The 21318-nt window shown below is 29.1% G+C and overlaps 1 protein-coding gene across 1 annotated transcript in view; it reads right to left on the reverse strand.

Annotated features, from left to right (window-relative positions):
- The window catches only part of LOC123562792 (low-density lipoprotein receptor-related protein 12-like), a 46666-nt gene extending 26691 nt beyond the window's left edge, over positions 1–19975 (reverse strand). The window contains exons 1-2 of the mRNA XM_053536725.1: positions 19851–19975; positions 15975–16164 (exon numbers count right to left, since the gene is read on the reverse strand). Coding sequence (XP_053392700.1) covers positions 15975–16164; positions 19851–19905 — 245 coding nt within the window. The 5' untranslated portion in view covers positions 19906–19975. The remainder of the gene's footprint in view (positions 1–15974; positions 16165–19850) is intronic.
- Between the last annotated feature and the right edge of the window lie 1343 nt (positions 19976–21318).

Raw genomic sequence — 21318 nt, forward strand, 5'->3', positions numbered from 1 at the left:
ATGAAAAATTTAATAGTTGGGTTCCGTTTAGCGATCTTGAACAAATTTAATTTAGAAAATATATTATATAAATGAGTAATAAAAATCTTATTTCTAATAATAATGGAATAGAAACAATAGATCAATTAATTATTCACTTAACTAACTAGCTGCTGCTTACAGAAAAGTTATAAATTTTGGTGGGAGAGTAAGTTCGGATTATATATTACAGCAGGTGTCTTTGGTTGTTCAGCTGCATTAGTACTTGTTCCAGCTATTCCTGTTTGTAGCAGTTGCGGGTGCTGTTCCATCATAATTACCATATTTACAAACAGACTAAAACTTGACGCCAAGAATTTTTTTTAAAAACACTCATCACAAAATAAACAACTTATAACAAAAGCACGGATCGGAAAAGTAAATAAAAAAAGATCCCAAAAAAAGTTATTGGGGATATTTTTACAATACTATTAGAAATGCAGAAAAAAAATATTATTCAACACCTCTTGAAATGCACATGAAGGAATTTAAAACTTAAGGGATATAAAAGTAAAAAAGAAGAAGGTTTATTAAAGGTATTAAAGATTTTTTATAAGATTTTATATAAATGAGAAAAATTATATCAGTTGAAGGTAATATTGCATCAGGAAAAATTTACTTTTTTTTAGATATTATTAAAGAATATAATCCTAATTTTAATATAATTCCAGAACCAATTACGAATGGCAAAATGTTATGGATCCACGTGAACCGAAGGTTCAGCTTCGAAATTATAATTCATATAACCTTTTTGAACTTGCCCTGCTCAAGAACCTTCCAAATTTTTATTTCCTTTTCAGCTAACAACTTTAAACAGTCATATAAAAATGTTATCTTCTGCTAACAGTTTGATGGTGTTTTGTCCTTGAACGTTGTTATTTAACTAACAGTAACTTTTTTTACAAAACAACATCACGACAATGGTGTTATAAATGACCCCGAGGGGGCATTTATAAAATTCTTTTTTTAAAACTGATCATATTATAAAACCATACGGAAAAAATCCAATTGATGGTTTTGTTTATGTTAAAACCAACCCAGAAATATTTTTTTAAAAGACTTCAAAAAAGAAACAGAACGGAAGAAAACAAAGTTGGTTTGATTATTTAGAAAAAACTACAAAATTACACGAAGAAGGTTTAAACAGAATGTTTCAAGAAGGTATTAAAATTTTAACAGTGATAACAATTTAAAAAAATGACTTTAAAATCTTTTCAAAAGATATAGATAATATAAACAAATTTCTCAAATCATATAATTTCTTAGGTGCGTTTTTAAAGATTTTTTTCTAAAGTAATTATATATAGATGGTTAATAGAAAGGTAGATAGAATGATTATGCCCAAATTTATCTAGCACTTTGGGAGAAATAATGAATCCAGACAAAATTTCATATAAGAAAGTTCTTAAAGAAGAATTTTATTAAATCAAAACTTGATCAAATAGTTAGCGATGAATATAAAAACATGTCATTGATAAATTACAAAAGTTATAGATCCTTATCTTTAAAAAATAATTTTTTGATGGAACGGGTGGTTGTCTATTAAACTGAAGAAGAAAATGCGGGAAAGATTATGTGATTGTCCCAGACCAAATAATTATCGAAACAATCCTAAAAAAGTTTTGTAACCGTTTGTGATACTAATGAAAAAAATATATAGAAGCATTTACAAAGCACAAAAGAATTTGGTATTAATGCTGGGTTAATAAAAATGTTATTGTGAAGGGAAAAACGAGAAAAATTTTGGAATATCAAAAGTTAAAGGAAAAAGAATAAATTTAAATATTTTATTTCTTTTTAAAAGATAATCTAAACCTTATTTATTTTATTATCTTTTAATTATTTTTTGCTTGAAGATTTTTTTCTAAATATAATATATAGAGGGAAAATTTCGAGGATCTAAAAACAATATTATAAGAAATTTGAAATTTAAAAAATTACATATAGACAAGATCCGAAAAATCAATTATATTTAACAAATAAACGACTCTTATGAAAACTTAATCTGAACTTAAACTTTAAAAGGTATAAAAATAAACGTTTGTTTAAAAATAACTTTGCAAAAATGGATAAAACTGATAAAATATATAAATCAGCTTATTTTCAATCAAAGGCTTTAGAAATTATTAACACAAAACGAAATAAAAAAACTTTACATCAAGCTTTTGATGAAATAATAAATAGAATTGGTAATTGGATTTCTGAGGAAGTGGCTGGAAAAATAGAGTCAGTTGATGCTCATTATATAAATAGATTAAAGTATAGTCGTTGGTGCTTCAAGTTATTTAGAATTACCAAAACCATTACAACATCCAATGAAAGGATTAATAAATATAAAGAATGATGATAACGAATTTTTTTAGATGGTGTCATTTAGCTTACAAATTTCCTGTTGAAAAGACCCTTAAAAATTTCAAATATAAAAAACATTAAACGATCTTGATTATATGGAATTAAATTTCCTGTTACATTAAATCAAATACCTAAAATAGAATTTTTTAAATGAAATATCATTTAATATATTTGGATATGAAGAAAATAGTATTTATCCATTGTACATATCAAAATTCATTATTCTGAAAGATGTAAACATGTTATTAATTTACCAACGAAAAACAACACATTATGTTTGGATAAAAGACTTTAACAGATTAATGTTTAACAAAACCAAAGATCAACATAAAAAAACATTTTTGTAAATTCATGTTTACAGAATTTTTCACAAGAAAGAATATTAAATGAAATATTCCAAATTTTTTAAAGCTATTAATGGGCCCAAGGTGTAAAAAAATCCCAAAAGAGGGAATTTAAAGTACAATTTAAAAATTTTCATAAAGGTTTAGCAGTACCTTTTGTAATTTATACTGATTTTGAATCAATAACTAAAAAAGTTTTAACTGCTTTACCATCAACTGAATCTTCTTTTACTGAACCATATCAAAATCATATAGATTTGGTTACGGCTAAAAAGTTGTTTGTTGTTATGACGATAAATATACTAAACCAACCCAGATTTATAGAGGCCCTAATGCAGTTTATAAGTTTATTGAAAATGCTTGAGGAAGAGGAATATTGTAAAGAAATATTTAAAGGAAAATTTTAACAAAGATTTGAGAATGTCAAAAAAAGATGAAAGTGAATTTAAAAAACAAAAGTTTTGTCATATTTGAAAAAAGAATATTAGAAGGTAAAGTGCCAGTCGGGATCTTTGTCTATAACAGGAAAATTCAGAGGGAAGTGTTTCACTCAGAATGTAAATTAATTTAAACAAAACACAAAAAATTTCCTGTTATTTTTCATAATTTAAGAGGTTATGACGGTCATTTTATTATGCAACAAATAGGGAATTTAAAAAAAAGAAATCAATGTTATTCCTAACAATATGGAAAGATATAGGGCATTTATGATTTCGATTTGGTCTTTATTGATTCATTCCAATTTATGTCTCAATCATTGGATAATTTAGTAAAAAATATTCCAGAATTTAAATACACATCAACAAATTTTAAATTGTGAAATGTTGCGAAGCTGGAACCTTCGGTTGCACTTGAATTATTAAAGACAAAAGGTGTATATCCATTGATTACATGGATTCATTTAAAAAATTCAAAGAAACAAAATTTACCTTCTAAAGAAGAGTTTTTTAAATTTTAAATTGAAACACATATATCTGATAATGAATTTTGAACATGCTAAAATGTTTGGAATAAATTTAAAATTAAAAACAATGGGGGGAATATCATGATCTATATTTAAAAACTGACGTATTACTTTTAGCTGATGTATTCGAAAATTTAGAAAAAAAATGTTTGGAGTACTACAAATTAGATCCTTGTCATTATTTTAGTAGTCCTGGTTTAGCTTGGGATGCAATGTTAAAAATGACTGGAATTAAGTTAGATTTAATAACTGATATTGATATGTATCTTTTTATTGAAAGGACTGAGAGGGGGAATAGTTATATTTCAAACAGATACAGTAAAGCAAACAATAAATATATGAAAGGGTTATAATTCAAAAGAAGAAAGCAAATACATTATGTCCTCGACGCCAATAACCTTTACGGTTGGGCTATGTGTCAAAACCTTTACCTCTGGAAACTTTAAATTTATATCCGAAAACAATTTAAGAAATTAATTGCAAAAGGTAAAATAACTTTATAGTTGAATGTGATCTTGGGAAAATCCAAAGAATTAATAAAACCCACAATGATTATCCTTTAGCTCCTGAAAAAATTAAAATACCAGATCAATGGCTTTCTGATTATAGTAAAAATATTAAAACAGAATTTGAAATAGAAAAAGTAATGTTTAAAAAAAATTTGTTCCAACTTTAATGAAAAAAAAAAATTATGTAGTTCATTATAAAAATCTTGAACTATATACACAATTAGGGTTAAAGTAACAAAAATACATAAATATAACTTTTGACGAAAAGTCCTTGGTTAAAAAAGTATATGATTTTAATACTCAAAAAAGATCTAAGCAAAAAATTCATTTGAAAAAGACTTTTTTAAATTAATGAAAATTCTGTATTCGGTTAAGACGATGGAGAATTTACGCAAGAGGGTTTTAAAATTAAAATTAATCATGATGAAAATATTTATTAAAATACATAGCCAAACCTTTATTGTTAGTTCAACGATGTTTAACTCTAACCTTTTGGTATTCATAGGGAAAAAAAGAAAGTTTGTTATTAAACAGACCTTGTTATGTTGGAATGTGCATTCTAGATTTATCAAAAAATTTTAAAGTATGATTTCATTATAATTACATTAAGAAAAGTACGAGGGTAATTGTAAATTACTATTCACTGACACTGATCATTAAGTTATGAAATAAAAACCAAAGATGCATAGGGGGATTTTATAAGGACAAGATTATTTGATAATAGTGATTTCGATAGTAATTCAAAATTTTATTTTGATAATAATAAAAAAACAATTGGAAAATTTAAAAATGAAAGCTGCCGGCATTCCCATTGTTGAATTTGTTGGATTAAGAAGTAAAATGTATTCATATTTATTTGAAACGAAGTTAATATTAAAAATGTAAAGGGAAATTAAAAAACTTGTTGTTAAGAAAACAATAGTTCATAAAAATTACAAAGATACTTTGTTTAATTCAACCCAAACTAATAAAAACCTTTAAAGTTATTCGTTCTGATAAGCATAATCTTTTCAGCTATGTCATAAAAAAAACATCTTTTTCATGTTATGACGATAAAAGATATATTCTTGATAATGGTATTAATACATTAGCTTATTCTTAAATTACCTCTTAAATTAACTCTTAAATTAACTCTTAAATTATAGAACCATAAATTGTTAACTGAATATTTTTAACGTTTAAAGAAATTTAATATAAATAACATCATTTATTTTAAATTCATTTGATAATTTAAAAGAAATAGATTATTTTTTCTATTTTTTTTTACTTGATAACTTTGAAGAATACACTTTCTTTATTTTTATGTTGTAATTTTTGCTTCTCCTTTGTCTAATTTAATTGCATCAACAAGAATAATTAAAATGCAATTTTGTTTAATTGCCACAATATTACCATTTTGAACTAAACCAGGACTAGCATTTCAGTTTTCCATTGAAATAAACCACCATCGGTATCTTGGGTATAACTTGTTAAAAAAAAATGGAGGGTTTTTTTATTAATTGCCTTTCTAATTGTCTTCTTTTTATTTACTTTTTCATTAATATTATTAAATATTCCCATTTTTATTAAATTTTTCCAGTTTAATAAAATGTCCTTATTGGGTTAAAATTTAAATTTTTAAAGTTTGTTCATTTACTCTTTGATTATGAATTTTTTGTATTTTATACAATAAATCATACAACGGTACTTTATCTTGTAAAAATTTTAATGAAAAATAAACAATAATAACCACAAAGGGATACTTGTTTTGTCTTGATATTTAACATTGTTGTATTTTACATTTGGTATTACTGAATACTTCTTTTGGTGGAGGAAGTCCAAACGGATCGAAATACAAAGTATTAAAGTAACAAACCCAATGTGTTCCAGGACCAACAAAGTCGTCCAAATTTATAATTCCACATTCAACCTTTCTTTTAATTTTAGTAAATTATTTCTACTAAATACACCCTAAGTTTTTTTAATTTTTAATTGGTTTACCCCTTGTTCAATTTTCAAAGTTAGAAATAGGTTGTTTATAATTTTATTTTTTTTTTTACTATAGGAATTCGTCTGTAAGGTCTCCCGTTGCGAATCAATCTGTATACCCTGACCATGTCCTTTTCCACTCAACAAAAGATGTAATCAAAGGTATTCCTAGACTAGCAGCCAAACATACCTAAAAACCCACCCTCTTGTTTTGTTTTTTGTGTTAATTTAATCACTCCAGATCCTCTAGTTGCTTTCTTTGATCAGGTGTAAGATATGGTGGGATATCATATTTCTCTTATCATTAGCTACTGAAATTATTTCCATTCCCAAGTAACTTAAATGACACCAGTACTTTGGGTTTGCCCCGACAAAGCACCAATGCCTAGAGGGGCTAATATTTTGGAGCTATTTTTTCTGCCATTGGAAGAATTGTTTTTCCTAACAAAACCCGCAAAGCTCCCAAAATCCACCATTTGACCTTGACTGGACATTTGTTTCTTTGAAATTGTAATTTCTAATCCTTCTTATTTGCAACAGCTTTTTTAATTTGATTAATTTGTGTTTTTTTTAAAAGTAAAGGGGAAATTTCCACGTAAATTTTTCATGTTTTAATCTAAAAGTATGTGGAATTTTATTATTATAAGCTTGTGCTAAATTTTTCTTTTGTCCATCTGTAAGGTTAATTTATATTCAATATAATTTGATGTGCGGTTGTTTACAACCCCAGTGTTTTAATACTCATATTATAATTTATATTTATTTTATTTAAACAATAACAAGTTCATTTCCCAAAAGTATTTATTTCAAACTGTTTTTCCCCATTAATACAATTGCGTAAATACGATATTTTGCAGCGGGAAGTGTAGTTAACTTAATTGTTTAAAGTAATCTGCTTAGGATCTTCTGTAGTTACTTCCTTTTTATATTCCAAGTTAAAATGAACAAATCCATACAAAAATATTAAAGTTTGATCTATTTAGCGACTTCCAGTAGTCTTATTATTTTTTTTATAATAATAATTAATACATCATCAATATTTTGATATACTTGTATTCTGTTTTGGATAAAAAACACCATTACCAACTTCAAGACGAACAAGAACTCAAGTACAAGCATCACCTGCTGCATTAACTTTAAATGTATCTAAATAAATGTGGATTCATTTCTTGATTTTTTACTTTATCAGGTCGTTGTAAATAAACAAATACATGTTGTGGTTTTGTTACACCAGCCGTTATTCTAAAAGTTGTATTAATCTGTTGTGGGATCAGTTGATTGCGTCACATTTTCCCCAAGGTATGACCATCTTGCTTTTGTAAATCTTTCAGAAATAAGATTAAGTCCAAATTCATTGAAAATCAAACGTGGAACCCCTGAAATTAATTTTGTTACAATTACTCTACCAGCATCAGTGCATTAGCTCTAAAAATTAAAATTTATCATCATTGTCAGCTGCAGTGTATTTGAATTTGACTTGGAGGTATAATATTAGTTTCTAAACCTGAAAAAATGAATAATTATTTAATGGAATTTTAGCATTAACCTCTTATTTTTCTTGATTAAATCCCTTTTTAATAGCAAACCCCCAATTATCATCAGCAGCAGCAGTAGCATAGTATCTAAATAGATAAATTCATTGGGTTTCCCGTTGATTTTGCATAATCTTCAGATAGTTCAACTAAATTTTTTACATTATTACTTTGTATAAATTATTACAATTTATAAACAATTTTTCCATTTTTGTTTAACCACTAATGATCAATTAATGAAGCTGCATTATTAATTAGAGCAATTTGAGCTCCATCATACTCAGCACCATCAGCAAATTTATTTACTTTAAAACTTACTTCAAAATAACCATTAAACCAATCAAAATATGAACTTCTATCATAATTGTAAAGTGATATCCGTTTTTTTGTTGTTTAACATTATTTCCCAGGACAGATATTAAAGCTGTATCTAATTGAATAGGAGTTAATTCATATCTTTCACAATATTGTTTTGTTCTAAACATGTATATATTATATATTATTTTATTTTTTTAATTAAAGTTAAAACTTTATTTTTTATAAATTAATCTGTTAATACGTTTTTGTTGAGCTGAAGTTCCAGCACGAGCATTATGCCCATAGGGAGCTAAAGCTCCAGATCCTGACAATATTCTATTTATTCTCATATGAATATCCTCCTCATTATCATTATTTTTACTGTTATTCTTTTCTTGTAATTCCTTGGCAATTAAATTACCAACTGCTGGAGCAGGTTTCTTTTTAAGTTTTTCAACAATTTTAGCTGCAGCTAAATTTCAACTTCTGTTCCAACCTTTTTCGTTCCACTTTCAAGTGCTGCTTTTCCTGCTGTTTCCAAAGCTTTTTTTCCAGCTGTGCTAATTGAAGATGCAACTCCGCTTGAAAGCAATTTCGTTAAAGTGTCAAAGATACCTGTTCCAAGGACCGCGTCCTCGGAGACCACAGGTATTCCATGTATGATTTCTTTTCCTGTGTGAGCATCAACATAAATAAATATTCCTTTATTTTTGTCATAAACTTTCTTGTACATTATATAAAACTAAAATTTATAATTTCATAATAAAAGTTTTAAAACTTTAGTTTTAATTAATTTCTTTTAAAATTAGTGTAAAACTTGTTTCAACCTCATTAAAATTAATTATTCTACCAAATACATCTGTAATATATATTCTAATTGAATTTATAATATATTTATTAATTTCAGAATATCCAACTCTTTGTGGTTCTTTTGTAAAAGGATAAGCTCTTGTTAAATCTGCAGTACTTAAAGCATAGATAATATCACTGAAATTACCATCAACAAGTGAATTATCAATAAGATCACAATGAATGTAAATTGTATCCACAGAGTTAGTTATATTTGGTGTTTTAGTTCCCCATTCAGTATTGTCTATTTTTTTTTTCTCAAATCCAAGCAATGTATGAAAATTTGATATTCCAAATCCAGCTTAAAATTATCTGTAATTGAAATCAAAATCTTAAACTACTTAAATCAAATTCCAAACTTATTGGAGCAATTTCTGATTTATCAAATTCATAATCACCATTACTTATTAATGTTTCCCTAATTTAATTATTAATATCTGTGTAACTGTAAGAACCATTTGTAAATATGATATCTTTCCAATCCTTACCATTATTATAACGAATTCTTTTATTATCATATTCATCACTAATATTATGCCAAGAGTAGGTCATAGTGTTAATACTATCCAAACCAACAACGTAAGTTTTATTTTTATCTAAAATTAAAGAACGACTAAATCTGATTGTAAAATTACTCGGAGTATTTTTATTATCTTTAACTGTTTCAGAACTTAATACTATTTTTTGTTCCATTTATATATTCAAGAAAAATATTTTTTATATAACATTTCATGTTGTTCTGGTAACAATTTTTTCATTTTTAATAGTTCATCAATTATTCTAATACCTTCATTTTTAGTTCTTCATTTATTATTTCCAGCATCAATTGAACCACAAATTAACTCCAAGTCATTAACCAATTCCTTTTGGATTACATGGACAAACGTCATAACCTCACCTCTAATTACTTTTTAAATTTCATAGATCTTTTATTGATAGGTAATCCTGATTTTTCTGTTAATTCTTTAAATATTTTTCTTGAATGAATTGAATGTTTTTTATTATTGTTATATCTTTTATTAATCAAATCAATTAAATCATCATCTACTTTAGTGTTAATTACTTCTTTCCAGTTATTCTATCCTTAGCAATTAATTTGTTTTGACCATAAAGTTTATTTAAGTTCATAATTAAATTACCATATTGTCCATTTGGTGAAACTTTATATGGATTATGATGTTTTATTCCTTGTCCATATGTAGGAGCCATATCAAGAATATTATTTAACCGGTCTTTGTACTTTATGAGTTCATCTCGATCATGTTTTAATTCATTTACTTTTTCTTGTTTATTTGGATCTTTTGAATTTGATTTGCCAGTTATTGAACCATTTAATTTTCTAATATTTTCAGTAACCTTATCTATTGTAGCTTCAAGATCGTCTTTACTTATTTTATCTGAATTAGATTCATTTGCAGTAAAAAAATCAAACATTTCAGATGGTTTGTAATATTCATATTCTTCTAAAACATCATTATCCAGAAAAGCATCTAAATCTACTGTATGTATTTCCTTTTCTTTCGGTCTTGTCTCAACAATTTCAGGAAATTCTTCTGATTCTTCAGTTATTCCCATCTTTTCTCTTCCGTAATCTTCTAATCTTTTAAGTTCATCTTGAGGAACCCATCCAGCTGGTTCATCTCCCCAATCTATTGATGTATAAGGAGTCGGTTTTAAAGTTTGTTGTTTTTTAGATTCTTCTTGCATTCCTTTAGTTAATTCAGCAATACCTTGTGTCAAATCTTCTGATATACTTTTTGGAAGTAACGCTAATTGTTGTTTTATTCCAGGTAATGCTTTTAACTGACTTGATAATTGTTCTTTTTGACTTTCTATTTTTTCAGTAATTGGTTTATAAATTTCAGTGTACATATCCCGATTTGTAGCTTTCTTAATTTTTTCTCTCATTATTTCTTCTCTAAGAGCTCTCATCTTTTGCCCGACTAAGTTTTTTCTTATTCTTATTTCATTAAGTTTTGATTGCATTTATATAATAATGTAAGATAATGTAAAATAATGTAAAATAATGTAAGATATTGTAAAATAATGTAAAATAATGTAATATTATATAAATGGAAATTCCAAATTACGATACAAAAAGTGATAAATCCAATAACTTTAAACAATTTTATCCTTTTATGCCAGATTCATGTTTTAGAATGTTAATATGTGGATCGTCTGGATCTGGAAAAACAAATACATTAATGCATATACTTCGAAAACCTCTTATATATTATGATAAATTATACTTATATGCTAAAAACCTAGAACAATCTAAATATCAAGATTTAATTAACAATTTAAACCAAATTGCAAAAAAAATTAAAGTAGATCCAAATGAAATACTTGAATATTCAGCTGATCCCAACCAAATTGAACCTTGTGAGAATCTTGAATCAGAAAACAAAAAGTAGTAATAGCTGATGAGTTTGTATGTGAAGATAAAAAAGTTCAAAATGAAATAACAAAATACTTTATTCAAGGACGACACAAAAACTGTTGTGTTATTTATTTAAGTCAGTCTTACTATAAAACACCAAAAGATATTCGAATTAACTGTTCACACTATATTTTATTTGAAAGTCCAGGTAAAATGGAAAATGATAGGATTTGTAATGAACAAAATATTAACCCTAACTCTTTTGCTAATGCAACAAATCAAAAATATGATTTCTTATATATTGACAAACCAAGGAAGTTTTTAAGAAAAAACTTTACTGGTAATATATAATGGGAGTTTTTAATGATGTAAAACAAATAAGTGAACCTGACAGTATAAGTAAAGTTAAATTTGATATTGATTTAAGTGATTATGCTACTAAAAACAATACAAAAAGCTTAGAAAGGACATGGAATCATATCTTCACAGAAATAAGGAACTTGATAACACAATGAACAGAGCATTAGATATGGGAGGTAATAAAATAATCAACCTACGAATCCAGATAAATCCACCGATGTAGTTTCAAGACGATTTATGTTTAAAAAAGTTCAAAGTGTAATAGATGACTATAATCTTGAAGACATCAAATCTATAAAACAGACATTAGAAGAAGAAGTAAAGAATATTGAAGAATATAACAAAAGATTTTAAAAAAATTCATTATTAATTAATAAATTACAAGGTAAAATTGAAGAAGAAATGAAAGCTATGGTTGATTCTATTAAAGAACTTGAAGAGAAATCTGATTTAACAGATGATTAACATAAAAGAAGTATTTCGAGTTAATTTAAACATTTTATTCACCCAAATTCAAGAATTAAAAGATAGTATGATTAAACATGAAGAACTAAAAGACAAGATTATTGAAGCTGAGAAAAAAGTTACAAAATATGTATCAGTTAGAAATCAGAACAGAAATAAATAAACTAATACTGAAACTGAAAATAAGCATAAAGATTTATTAGAATTATTTCAAATAAACTTGCAGAATATAAATCTGATTGGAAAAGGCAGCTTCACAAAGAGGTGATGATCATGACACAGCATTAGAGGATTTTAAAAAAGAGCTCAATTCTAAAATAGATGACTTTAAAAAACAAATTCGAAATTGGATTAGTATGTGTGACAACCGTCATAATTTAAAGTATGCAGACTTAAGTAATATTACAAAAAAATACAAGATGATATTAATGAATTTAATGCAAAGTTGAAGAACATAAAAATGAACTGGACTTTGTAGTTGAAAAAATCAGTTAAACAAGGAGAGTTAATTACTGCTAATACTGAAGCAATTAACATAATTAATAATCAGCTAGAAAATTTGAGAAAACAACTTGTAAACATGATTAATAATGTCGATGCACGTCACAATATAAAGTACGAAGAGTTAAGTAAACTTAAAGGTTTATTACAAAAAGATATTAATGAATTTAATGATAAATTTAATGATAAAATTAAAAAAATAATAAATGATTTGGACTCTGTAGTTGAAATATCAGCTAAACAAGGAGAATCAATCACTGCTAATACTCAAGTAATTACTGCTAATACTAAAGCAATAACCACTAATGTCGGAGAAATTACCACTAATACCCAAGAAATTACAAAAGTAAAAAATGTTTTCTTAAAACAAGAAACACAATTAGCTAGAACAAAGAATACTGTTGACAATTTATCTGCTTCTGAAGTTGCTACAACAAAACGACTTGATGATTTAGCTGAAATAATTCTTAAACTTAAAAAGAAAGACAAAAAAATAAAAGAAGAATTGGAAAAAGAAATAGAAAAAGTGAGACATGAAGTGTTTCTCTTTGAATACTATTATAATCATACTTTTGATTACATACAAATGAAAAAGTATTTTGACCCTCGTGGTGCCTGGATATATTCAACATATAAAAATATGGCCGATCTGAACTATTTAATATATTTGAAATAAGACCTGGAATTATCGTAGATTATAAAGATTTATATTCATAGACCAAAAATATAAAATAGATGTACTAGATATGCTTTTGAGTGGTGTGTTTATAGTCAGAAAAACCGGAACTTATATAATAGATATTAAGATTTTATTAAAGGGTGCGAGCCCTATAGGTGAACCGTATAAACCGATTAAAAGTCCAATATCACATTTTATATTTAGGTGGCGGAATTATAGGCCTCAGGATGATGTTTTATTTTTTGATATATTTGATAATGTAAATATAACAGCTGAGACAGCTGAGGACTTTGACACTGATAGGTTAATATCTATGTATAAGAAAATTAAAATTTATCTAAAACAAGGGACAATGTTTGATATTCATCCTTATGACGATTCAGCATCTACAGAAGTAACATTTATGCTTTTGATGGGTAGTTACATCAAATTCTATATATCGGATGAACCAAAGGACAGTGATTGATATATATACCTGGGGTTAAGCATAATAACATACAATATCCAGTGATTGATATATATACCTGGGGTTAAGCATAATAACATACAATATCAAGACAAAACAAACACATTTTGTGGTGTTGAACTTAGACTTATCATGCAAAATATGAAAGCAGTGAAGGAAATATGCACAGAACTCGGGTGGTAAACGATCTGGCAATGTTCGAAGTCAATACGTGCAAACGGATTTCAGCGTAATTCTCAATCAGATGTTTAAAAAAAACCGACATAAATGTTTATCTTAAAAGGAATGCAATAAATCGTCTGTTTAACTTATAATACCATTTGTAAACGCTTTGCGTCATCAAATTACAAAGATATAATCTATACGTTTAATGGTTCATGAATTACAGTGTAATTCTCAATTACCAGTCTAAACAAAAATCTATTTATCGACACCGGTGTCCTGTTTTTTTTCTTATTTTTTAAATTGGCAGGCATTGACCAGTCCTGACCAAGGGTCAAAAGGTCAGGGGGGTCAAAAACGCCAAAAGCGGTATTTATATAACTACTAAGGAGTGTTTGATGTTTAGGCCATACTTTCAAAAACTTCATTAGTTTAATTAGTTTAAAAACCGAACAAATATCATTGTTTTGCCTGGGTAATTTAATAAAGGCTGGCTTTCCTTTTTGGTTTGTTTTATAATGACGAAGAAGGATTACAACATACTGATTATCCTGATAAAAACAAATATCGTGAACGAGTATGGAGTGATTTAATTGAAACTAGCGTGTTGCTGTCATTTCACTGACCAAGAAAAAGGCCAAAATAAGCTATTGCAAATAAAGCTGAGAAAAGTACTGTTTCATACCTATCATAACAAACGGTTGGTAGTTTATTGCAAATTTCTACCAGAGTATTCATAGTTAGCGGTGCCCGTTTATCGTAAGTTGTCCTACTTCTGTGACAACCTTCAAAAATCTTTCTGAGTAGAAAGTTGTCATTTAGACTATAATAACCATTAATTTTATGAAAATAATTTATTCCTGCCAAATATGATGTAATTGACCTTGGTGATAGTCCCTTTTCAAAACAAAAGAATATGAACAGAATAATATGTACTAATGGAATCGGCCATAAAAAGGCGTCGTTATAATTATTCCTAAATTTCTGAAACATATTTAATGCCGTATTGAATGCTAGCGATGAATTTGGTGCTTAAGATGAATAAACGAGTTGTCTTGCTCTACATTGAAGATGTTCCACAGAAAAGAGGGCACGGACTGGGTTCGAGGTCCGCTTCTGGGGCGAGCTCCCTGAATCTTGTCAATGGAATTATCTTGCAACATTTTGTCCTCTACCAAGCCTTCCAACTCATCCGCCTTTCGTTTCCGGCCGTTGTCACCGTTTCTCTCTTGCATCCGCTTGGCGTCTCACGTCGTCGGCAGGAATTTGCCTGACCTCCTTGACTGGCCCTTGTCTGACATTTCTGGCAGGTTTTCGCATGGCGTTGCCTGCGGGTTCTTCGTTTCCGGCGTGATGGCGTCTGACAATGCTGGCGGGTTCTTGTCTCGTCTCCACAGCTGGTTGTTGTCTAGCGTTTCTGGCCGGTTGGCGCCTGACGTTGCCGGCGGGTTCCTGACTCCCGGCAGGCTCTTGTCTAGCTCTTCTTCTAGCTCTGCCACGTGGCATCAGTGCTAATATGTAGTTGTCTGGTAATACAAAATTCTAACAGACGTTCCAATGGAAATCTAACAGTATTTACTTCGTAGGTAGTACAAGTTTAATGAGAAATTGCACGTGTTTCCGTGTTATATATGTACATCTACGTATCAATTAATCTGTTATAATATCACGTGTATAGACCTGAACAAACGTATTTCGTGTCCCCAAGCTAAATCTGGTTTATTATATAACACGTTATCAATGACCTGGAACAAATGTTTGTCCACAAAGCTTACATAAACACATGATATAAGTAATAGGTATAGATATGAACAATGACAAACTGACATAGCTTAGTTGACAAATTCGTGAAAAATAAAAGCAATTATTTAAAGATAAAATAATTGATATTATTTTAGTTTATTGCGCGATATTTGCTTTAGTCCCCTTTTATTTTGTAGATGAATAATTACATCACGAATAGCCTTCTGTATATTTCTGATTTAAGAAAACAACCAAGATATCCGGCCGCAAAACAAGCCGATACACAAAACATAACGGACAGATGTACGCACCATAAAAAGTCCGATTTTCTAAAACGGGGGTATAGGCGCACAATTAGATATATATCAATTAAAGGGATACATACCCGGGAGTGTCCTCCACGTTGAAGGACTTGGCAACAAGCTCAACATTCATGCCCACTGGAGCTTCGATTCTCCAGATGCAGTTTTGGTTTTTACCGTAGTTACGTCCTGCATCAAAGCCACTGTGACTGGCCACTTCGCCATTGTCCTGTGTGAAGTGATCATTGCTTCCACACGTATACGCCTTCTTTGCTGTTTAAAAATACATGTAAATGTAAGTGTAGAGAATATTTATATATCACATATTCTTACCTCTTTAGAACTAGGTCACTGTGACCGATTTTCATCACGTGGCTGCATTTTTTAACCTTTAAAATAAATACACTGCAACATTCAGCAAGAGGACAAAAATGATTTAAGGAAATTATATTTAAGAACTCTATGCATTACTTAAAAACACTGTTAATGAGTTAACATTGGGCCATATAAATACTTCATTCAATGAAATGCCGTCTAAAAACCGTAACTCATCAGGTTTTTAGGTGATGAACTTAAATCCGTTGAGCACGGTATATTACGAGTTTTATTTGGCATATCGGCATAAACATGCCTTTGGCCATTTACAAAACAATATCTCAGATGGCCAAGACATTCATTCTTAAATATAAAATTTATGATATTAACACTATATAATTTAAATACAGTATATTGTATAATATACTGAGTAATTACGTCACATAAATGCTCATATAATACTATATTAGTTCACATTAAATTGAATTAAGAAGCAGCAGTATCAAGTTTTTCTTTACGTATTTTCATAGCATTAAATACATACTTGGCTATATTTCTTATAGTTCGAACGTTTCTTGATGATAATAGCTTCACAAACTTATTAACTGAAGGAAACGAAGGACCAATACTATACTTTTGGCGTAGATTACGATAGGAAGAACAACATAGCATAAAATGGTACTCTGGTTCAACATTTTTCACACAGATTTTACAAGTACGATCATTTCTAGATACATTTATAAATCTATCACTCTCAATTTCCAGGTAATGCGCAGACAGTCTAAACCTAGATAATTCAATTATTAAAGAAACACTATCACTAACTTCTAGATATTTTTCATAACTAAACACAGTCTTGAATTTTCTATAATATTTTAGTTTAGGCTGATTTGATATTGTATCGTTCCATTCTTGAACATACTGGTCGCGCAGCCTTTGCTTAAGCAAAGGTTCGTAATTATCAGCAAAATCAGTTGATACAACAAATTACTATACCCAAGGTTATTAAGTAGATCTTTCACCGACAGAGCCCAAGAGTTTTTCATGTTTGTATTGTTCCGAGTAGTATTCAAAACATTAATAAATACATCGTGAATTATAGAATTAGGATTTTTCATTATTTTTAGCCATTGTTTCAATGCGCGGCGTTTCTTGCAGATCATAGACAATGGGAAATGACCAAGTTCTCCTTATATAGCAGCATTAGAGGTCTGAGACCGCACACCAAGAATACGTTTACAAAATCGAAAATGTAATTTATCAATTTCTTTTAGATTATACACCCTCCCCCACAAATTTCCGTTTGTATTACATTTATTTTCAGACCCCACTTGAGCAAGTTAAGAAAATCTTGAAGGCTGTTAGGGTTGGTTTGTAGTGAATAGAATCATATCATCAGCAAATAATAACATGTAAACAGACAATAAGTTTATATCAGTTTCAGACAATTGTGAAACATCAATAATATTCTTCATATCATTTATAAATAGTATAAACAGTAGAGGTGACACTGGTTCGCCTTGCTTTACGCCTATCGTTACATTAAAAAATGTCAGAAAACGACATTGTCAAAGTGTCTTTTACACAGGCTTTTACCTTACTATATACAGACTTTATCATTTTTACCATTTTACAACTTATTCCGGATTTAATCAATTTAACCCATAATGCATCGTGTATAACAGTGTCAAATGCCTTTTCGTAATCTATAAACGAAAAATACAGTTTAGAATTCTGAGATAACACTTTTTGGATAATACTATGCAACAAAAATAAACAATTAGCTGTACTATGTTCATTTCTAAAACCGAATTGGGCGTTATTAAAAACATTTTCACTTTCGCACCAGTTGTTTATTCGATTGCGTAATGCAAGGGAAAATATCTTTGTCATTACATTAACTAGTGTTATCCCTCTATAATCTGGGGGATCAGAAGAATCGCCTTTTTTGTGAATTGGTACGATCACACCTTTCCTCCAGAGATCTGGGTATCCACCTGAATTAAATGTAACATTAAAATTGTAACTAAATATGGTGAGATAAAATCCTTTGAATTCGATATGTATAGGTTCGTCTCTACTATCAAAATCATCAATATAAAATGTTGACTCATGTTGAGGATTTGAAATATTTTTGAAATGTTCAACAAAACTATCTAAACTAATAATGTTGTTATATTATGAGACGCCATGATGTAGAGTAATTCTCGGAATTTGTCATTTTGATAAAGGCCTTAAGGCCGAAACGTTAATAAAACTGAGTGAGAACTATAGAGTCTTTAAACATTTGGTACACCTTTGGGTAAATACTGTGTTATATCTAAACTAATATTACCAGATGCATTGTAACATTTTCGTTTACATTTCTAATATATTTCCAAAACTTTTTCGATTTACATTTACTCAAATTTGACAATGTTTTCCTTTCTTTTGTATAAAATTTTCTTTTGGCTTTGCGTTTACATGTAGAAAAAGCGCTTCTGGCATTTAAAAACAGATTTCTATTATAAACAGAAGATTGTCCTTATATAATCTCTTACATCTATAAAATTCAGATTTTATGTGTTTTACAATCACCATCGAACCAAATGAACGTGTATAGTTTTTTAGTTTAGGATTTCTCTTCCTATGAAATGTTTTACGATGTAATTAAAATGGTACATCAAACATTATATCCGAATACTTATTAATACAAGTATGTAGGTCAATAGTATTCGCCAGTAAATTGTTTGCTAAGTCATCGGAAATATCTTTTTTATCATTTAACAGTATGTTCAGATCTTGAATATTACAATCTTCCCAAATTATCTTATCATAAGTGATATTATTCTTGAAGTCAAATTTCATATAATCAAAAATTTAAAACAAAATTGACCGGACAATGGTCTGAAAACTCACTTAAATCATTTACATGCATATTATCAATAATAGAAAATACATTACAATCTGCTGTTATATAATCTACAACACTAGCAGAAGTTTTATTACGTATCAAATTATAGCAAGTTAATTGTCCTGATTCTAAACGCCAATTTGCAATATATAAACAACTTTCCTTATATAAGGACAATAATTTGTTGCCAAACGTATTTATATGGTTATCACATCAGACAACAAATCCAAAAAAAAAATATCGAGTAATGGAGAGTTACGTCGTTTATATACGTTTGGGTCCTCTGGTGGTATGTAACAGCTACAAAAGTAAATGTTATTTAAACACCTAAAATATGACTTCTGTAATTTAAACCATAGAAAACCTATAATATTCAGTGAAACAAGCTCAATATGACCATAATATTTTTTGTTATAATAAATAATTATACGACCACTGTTACGTTTAGCACGCTTGTTATATTTTGGACGATGACATGAAAAACTTTCAAAATTGTTTAAGTCAATATTAAGATGTCTACAGTTCCATGTTTCTGTAGCAATAGTAATATCGTAGTCGATTATAACATGAAGAAAAGTCACTATCATTTAACCTATTGCTAATACCCTGAACGTTCCAGAGCAGGGGCAGCAAATTCAATTGTCCGTATTGCCCAGGTTGTCCCAAACCTTGTACGGACAAGTGAAATTTGACCAGATACACAATGATTAAATTGCAGACTAAATGAGCCAAACACGTTAAACATACTTACCATGGAAGGCGTGGGTGGAAGCAATGCCAAGAAACAAACACACGAATTTCAACATGATATTGGTGGTGAGCAGTTACACTGACACTGCTGTATGAGACAAACAGACGTTCATCTCGAGAGATAAGATGACTGACAAATGTCCCTAAATGGAACCAGTTTGGTAGAAAATCGTACAACCTATGATAAGCTGACCTTGCTTTTGTCTTTGAAGCGCAGTTTTGCACACAAAGTTCCGTATAGTACATTTGGATTGTTATTATTTTATTGTATAGTTTACAAAATATCAATGATGAAATGATGTGCAAAAGAACAAAAGGATTTTAACTTGTATTTAAACTTGTCATACATATTTGTGATATAAATTATACGTCATTGAACGTGTTTTACCATCAACTAAACATGTACAGCTGTATCCGAGCCTCAATCATCATGACGGTATCCCAGATATAAATAATTCTCCATGTCCCATACTAGGAGTGAGATATTCTAATGCCTTATTTCTCTGTTTATACATGTATACATGTTCTTTGATACTATGTATTATTGTATTTATTTCTTCGGAAGTTCAGACAGTCGCTTAATAACCTTTTGAATAACATATAAACGCATCTCCTACCAGTCGGGACCATCCGGCATTGTCAGGACGATGCTATCTAAAAGTTAAGTTACATATTACGGATGTTAGATATTTGGGAGTTTTGTTAATGTGAACCGCACCATGAGAAAACCAACATAGTGCATTTGAGACCAGCATGGATTCGCACAGTCTGGTCAGGATCCATGCTGTTCGCTAACAGTTTCTCTAACTGCAATGGGCTTTGAAAGCAAACAGCATGGATCCTGACCAGACTGTCTGTCTGGGTCCATGCTAGTCGCAAATGCACTATGATGGTTTTCTCATTGTGCGGCTCATGTCATAAAACGGCATAGAACAAAACGGACATGAGACCATATGATACTCATGTGACCTTGACCTTATCTTAAATAAATGCCATGACACGCCTTATGGGAAGTTAATAATCGTGTTCAGTATAGTGATAAGTAGCCGACTCAAACATGCAAAATATGAGCTAGACAAAAAAATCAGAGAAGATGTGCAATTTTATGAAAGAAGGACCAATTTGGCAGCTCTCATTTTAGTAAAGGGTCCATCTAAGATAAACTTCGCACAATAGTTTACCTCTTATTTTATTACTAGAGCTAAGAGATTTAAGAGGCTGCCCTACATTTTGTCCATGATTACCGGTGCAACATTAATACTAACCCCGTTGAAAATTGACTTCATGGGTCTGTTTTTAACGTTAAGAATTGACACCGTCAATATTTCAACATTGCATTCTGATCCAAAAGGTCATTTTTCAACATTGCGAATAGGTAATATGACCTGATTCAGTACATCTGGGCAACATGTGCCTGAAATATACAGATTTGAGCTACATTCTTTACAATATACTACTCTAAATTGTTG

This window comes from Mercenaria mercenaria, chromosome 2 (genome assembly GCF_021730395.1).
Source record: "Mercenaria mercenaria strain notata chromosome 2, MADL_Memer_1, whole genome shotgun sequence".
NCBI classification, from domain to species: Eukaryota; Metazoa; Mollusca; class Bivalvia; order Venerida; family Veneridae; genus Mercenaria; species Mercenaria mercenaria.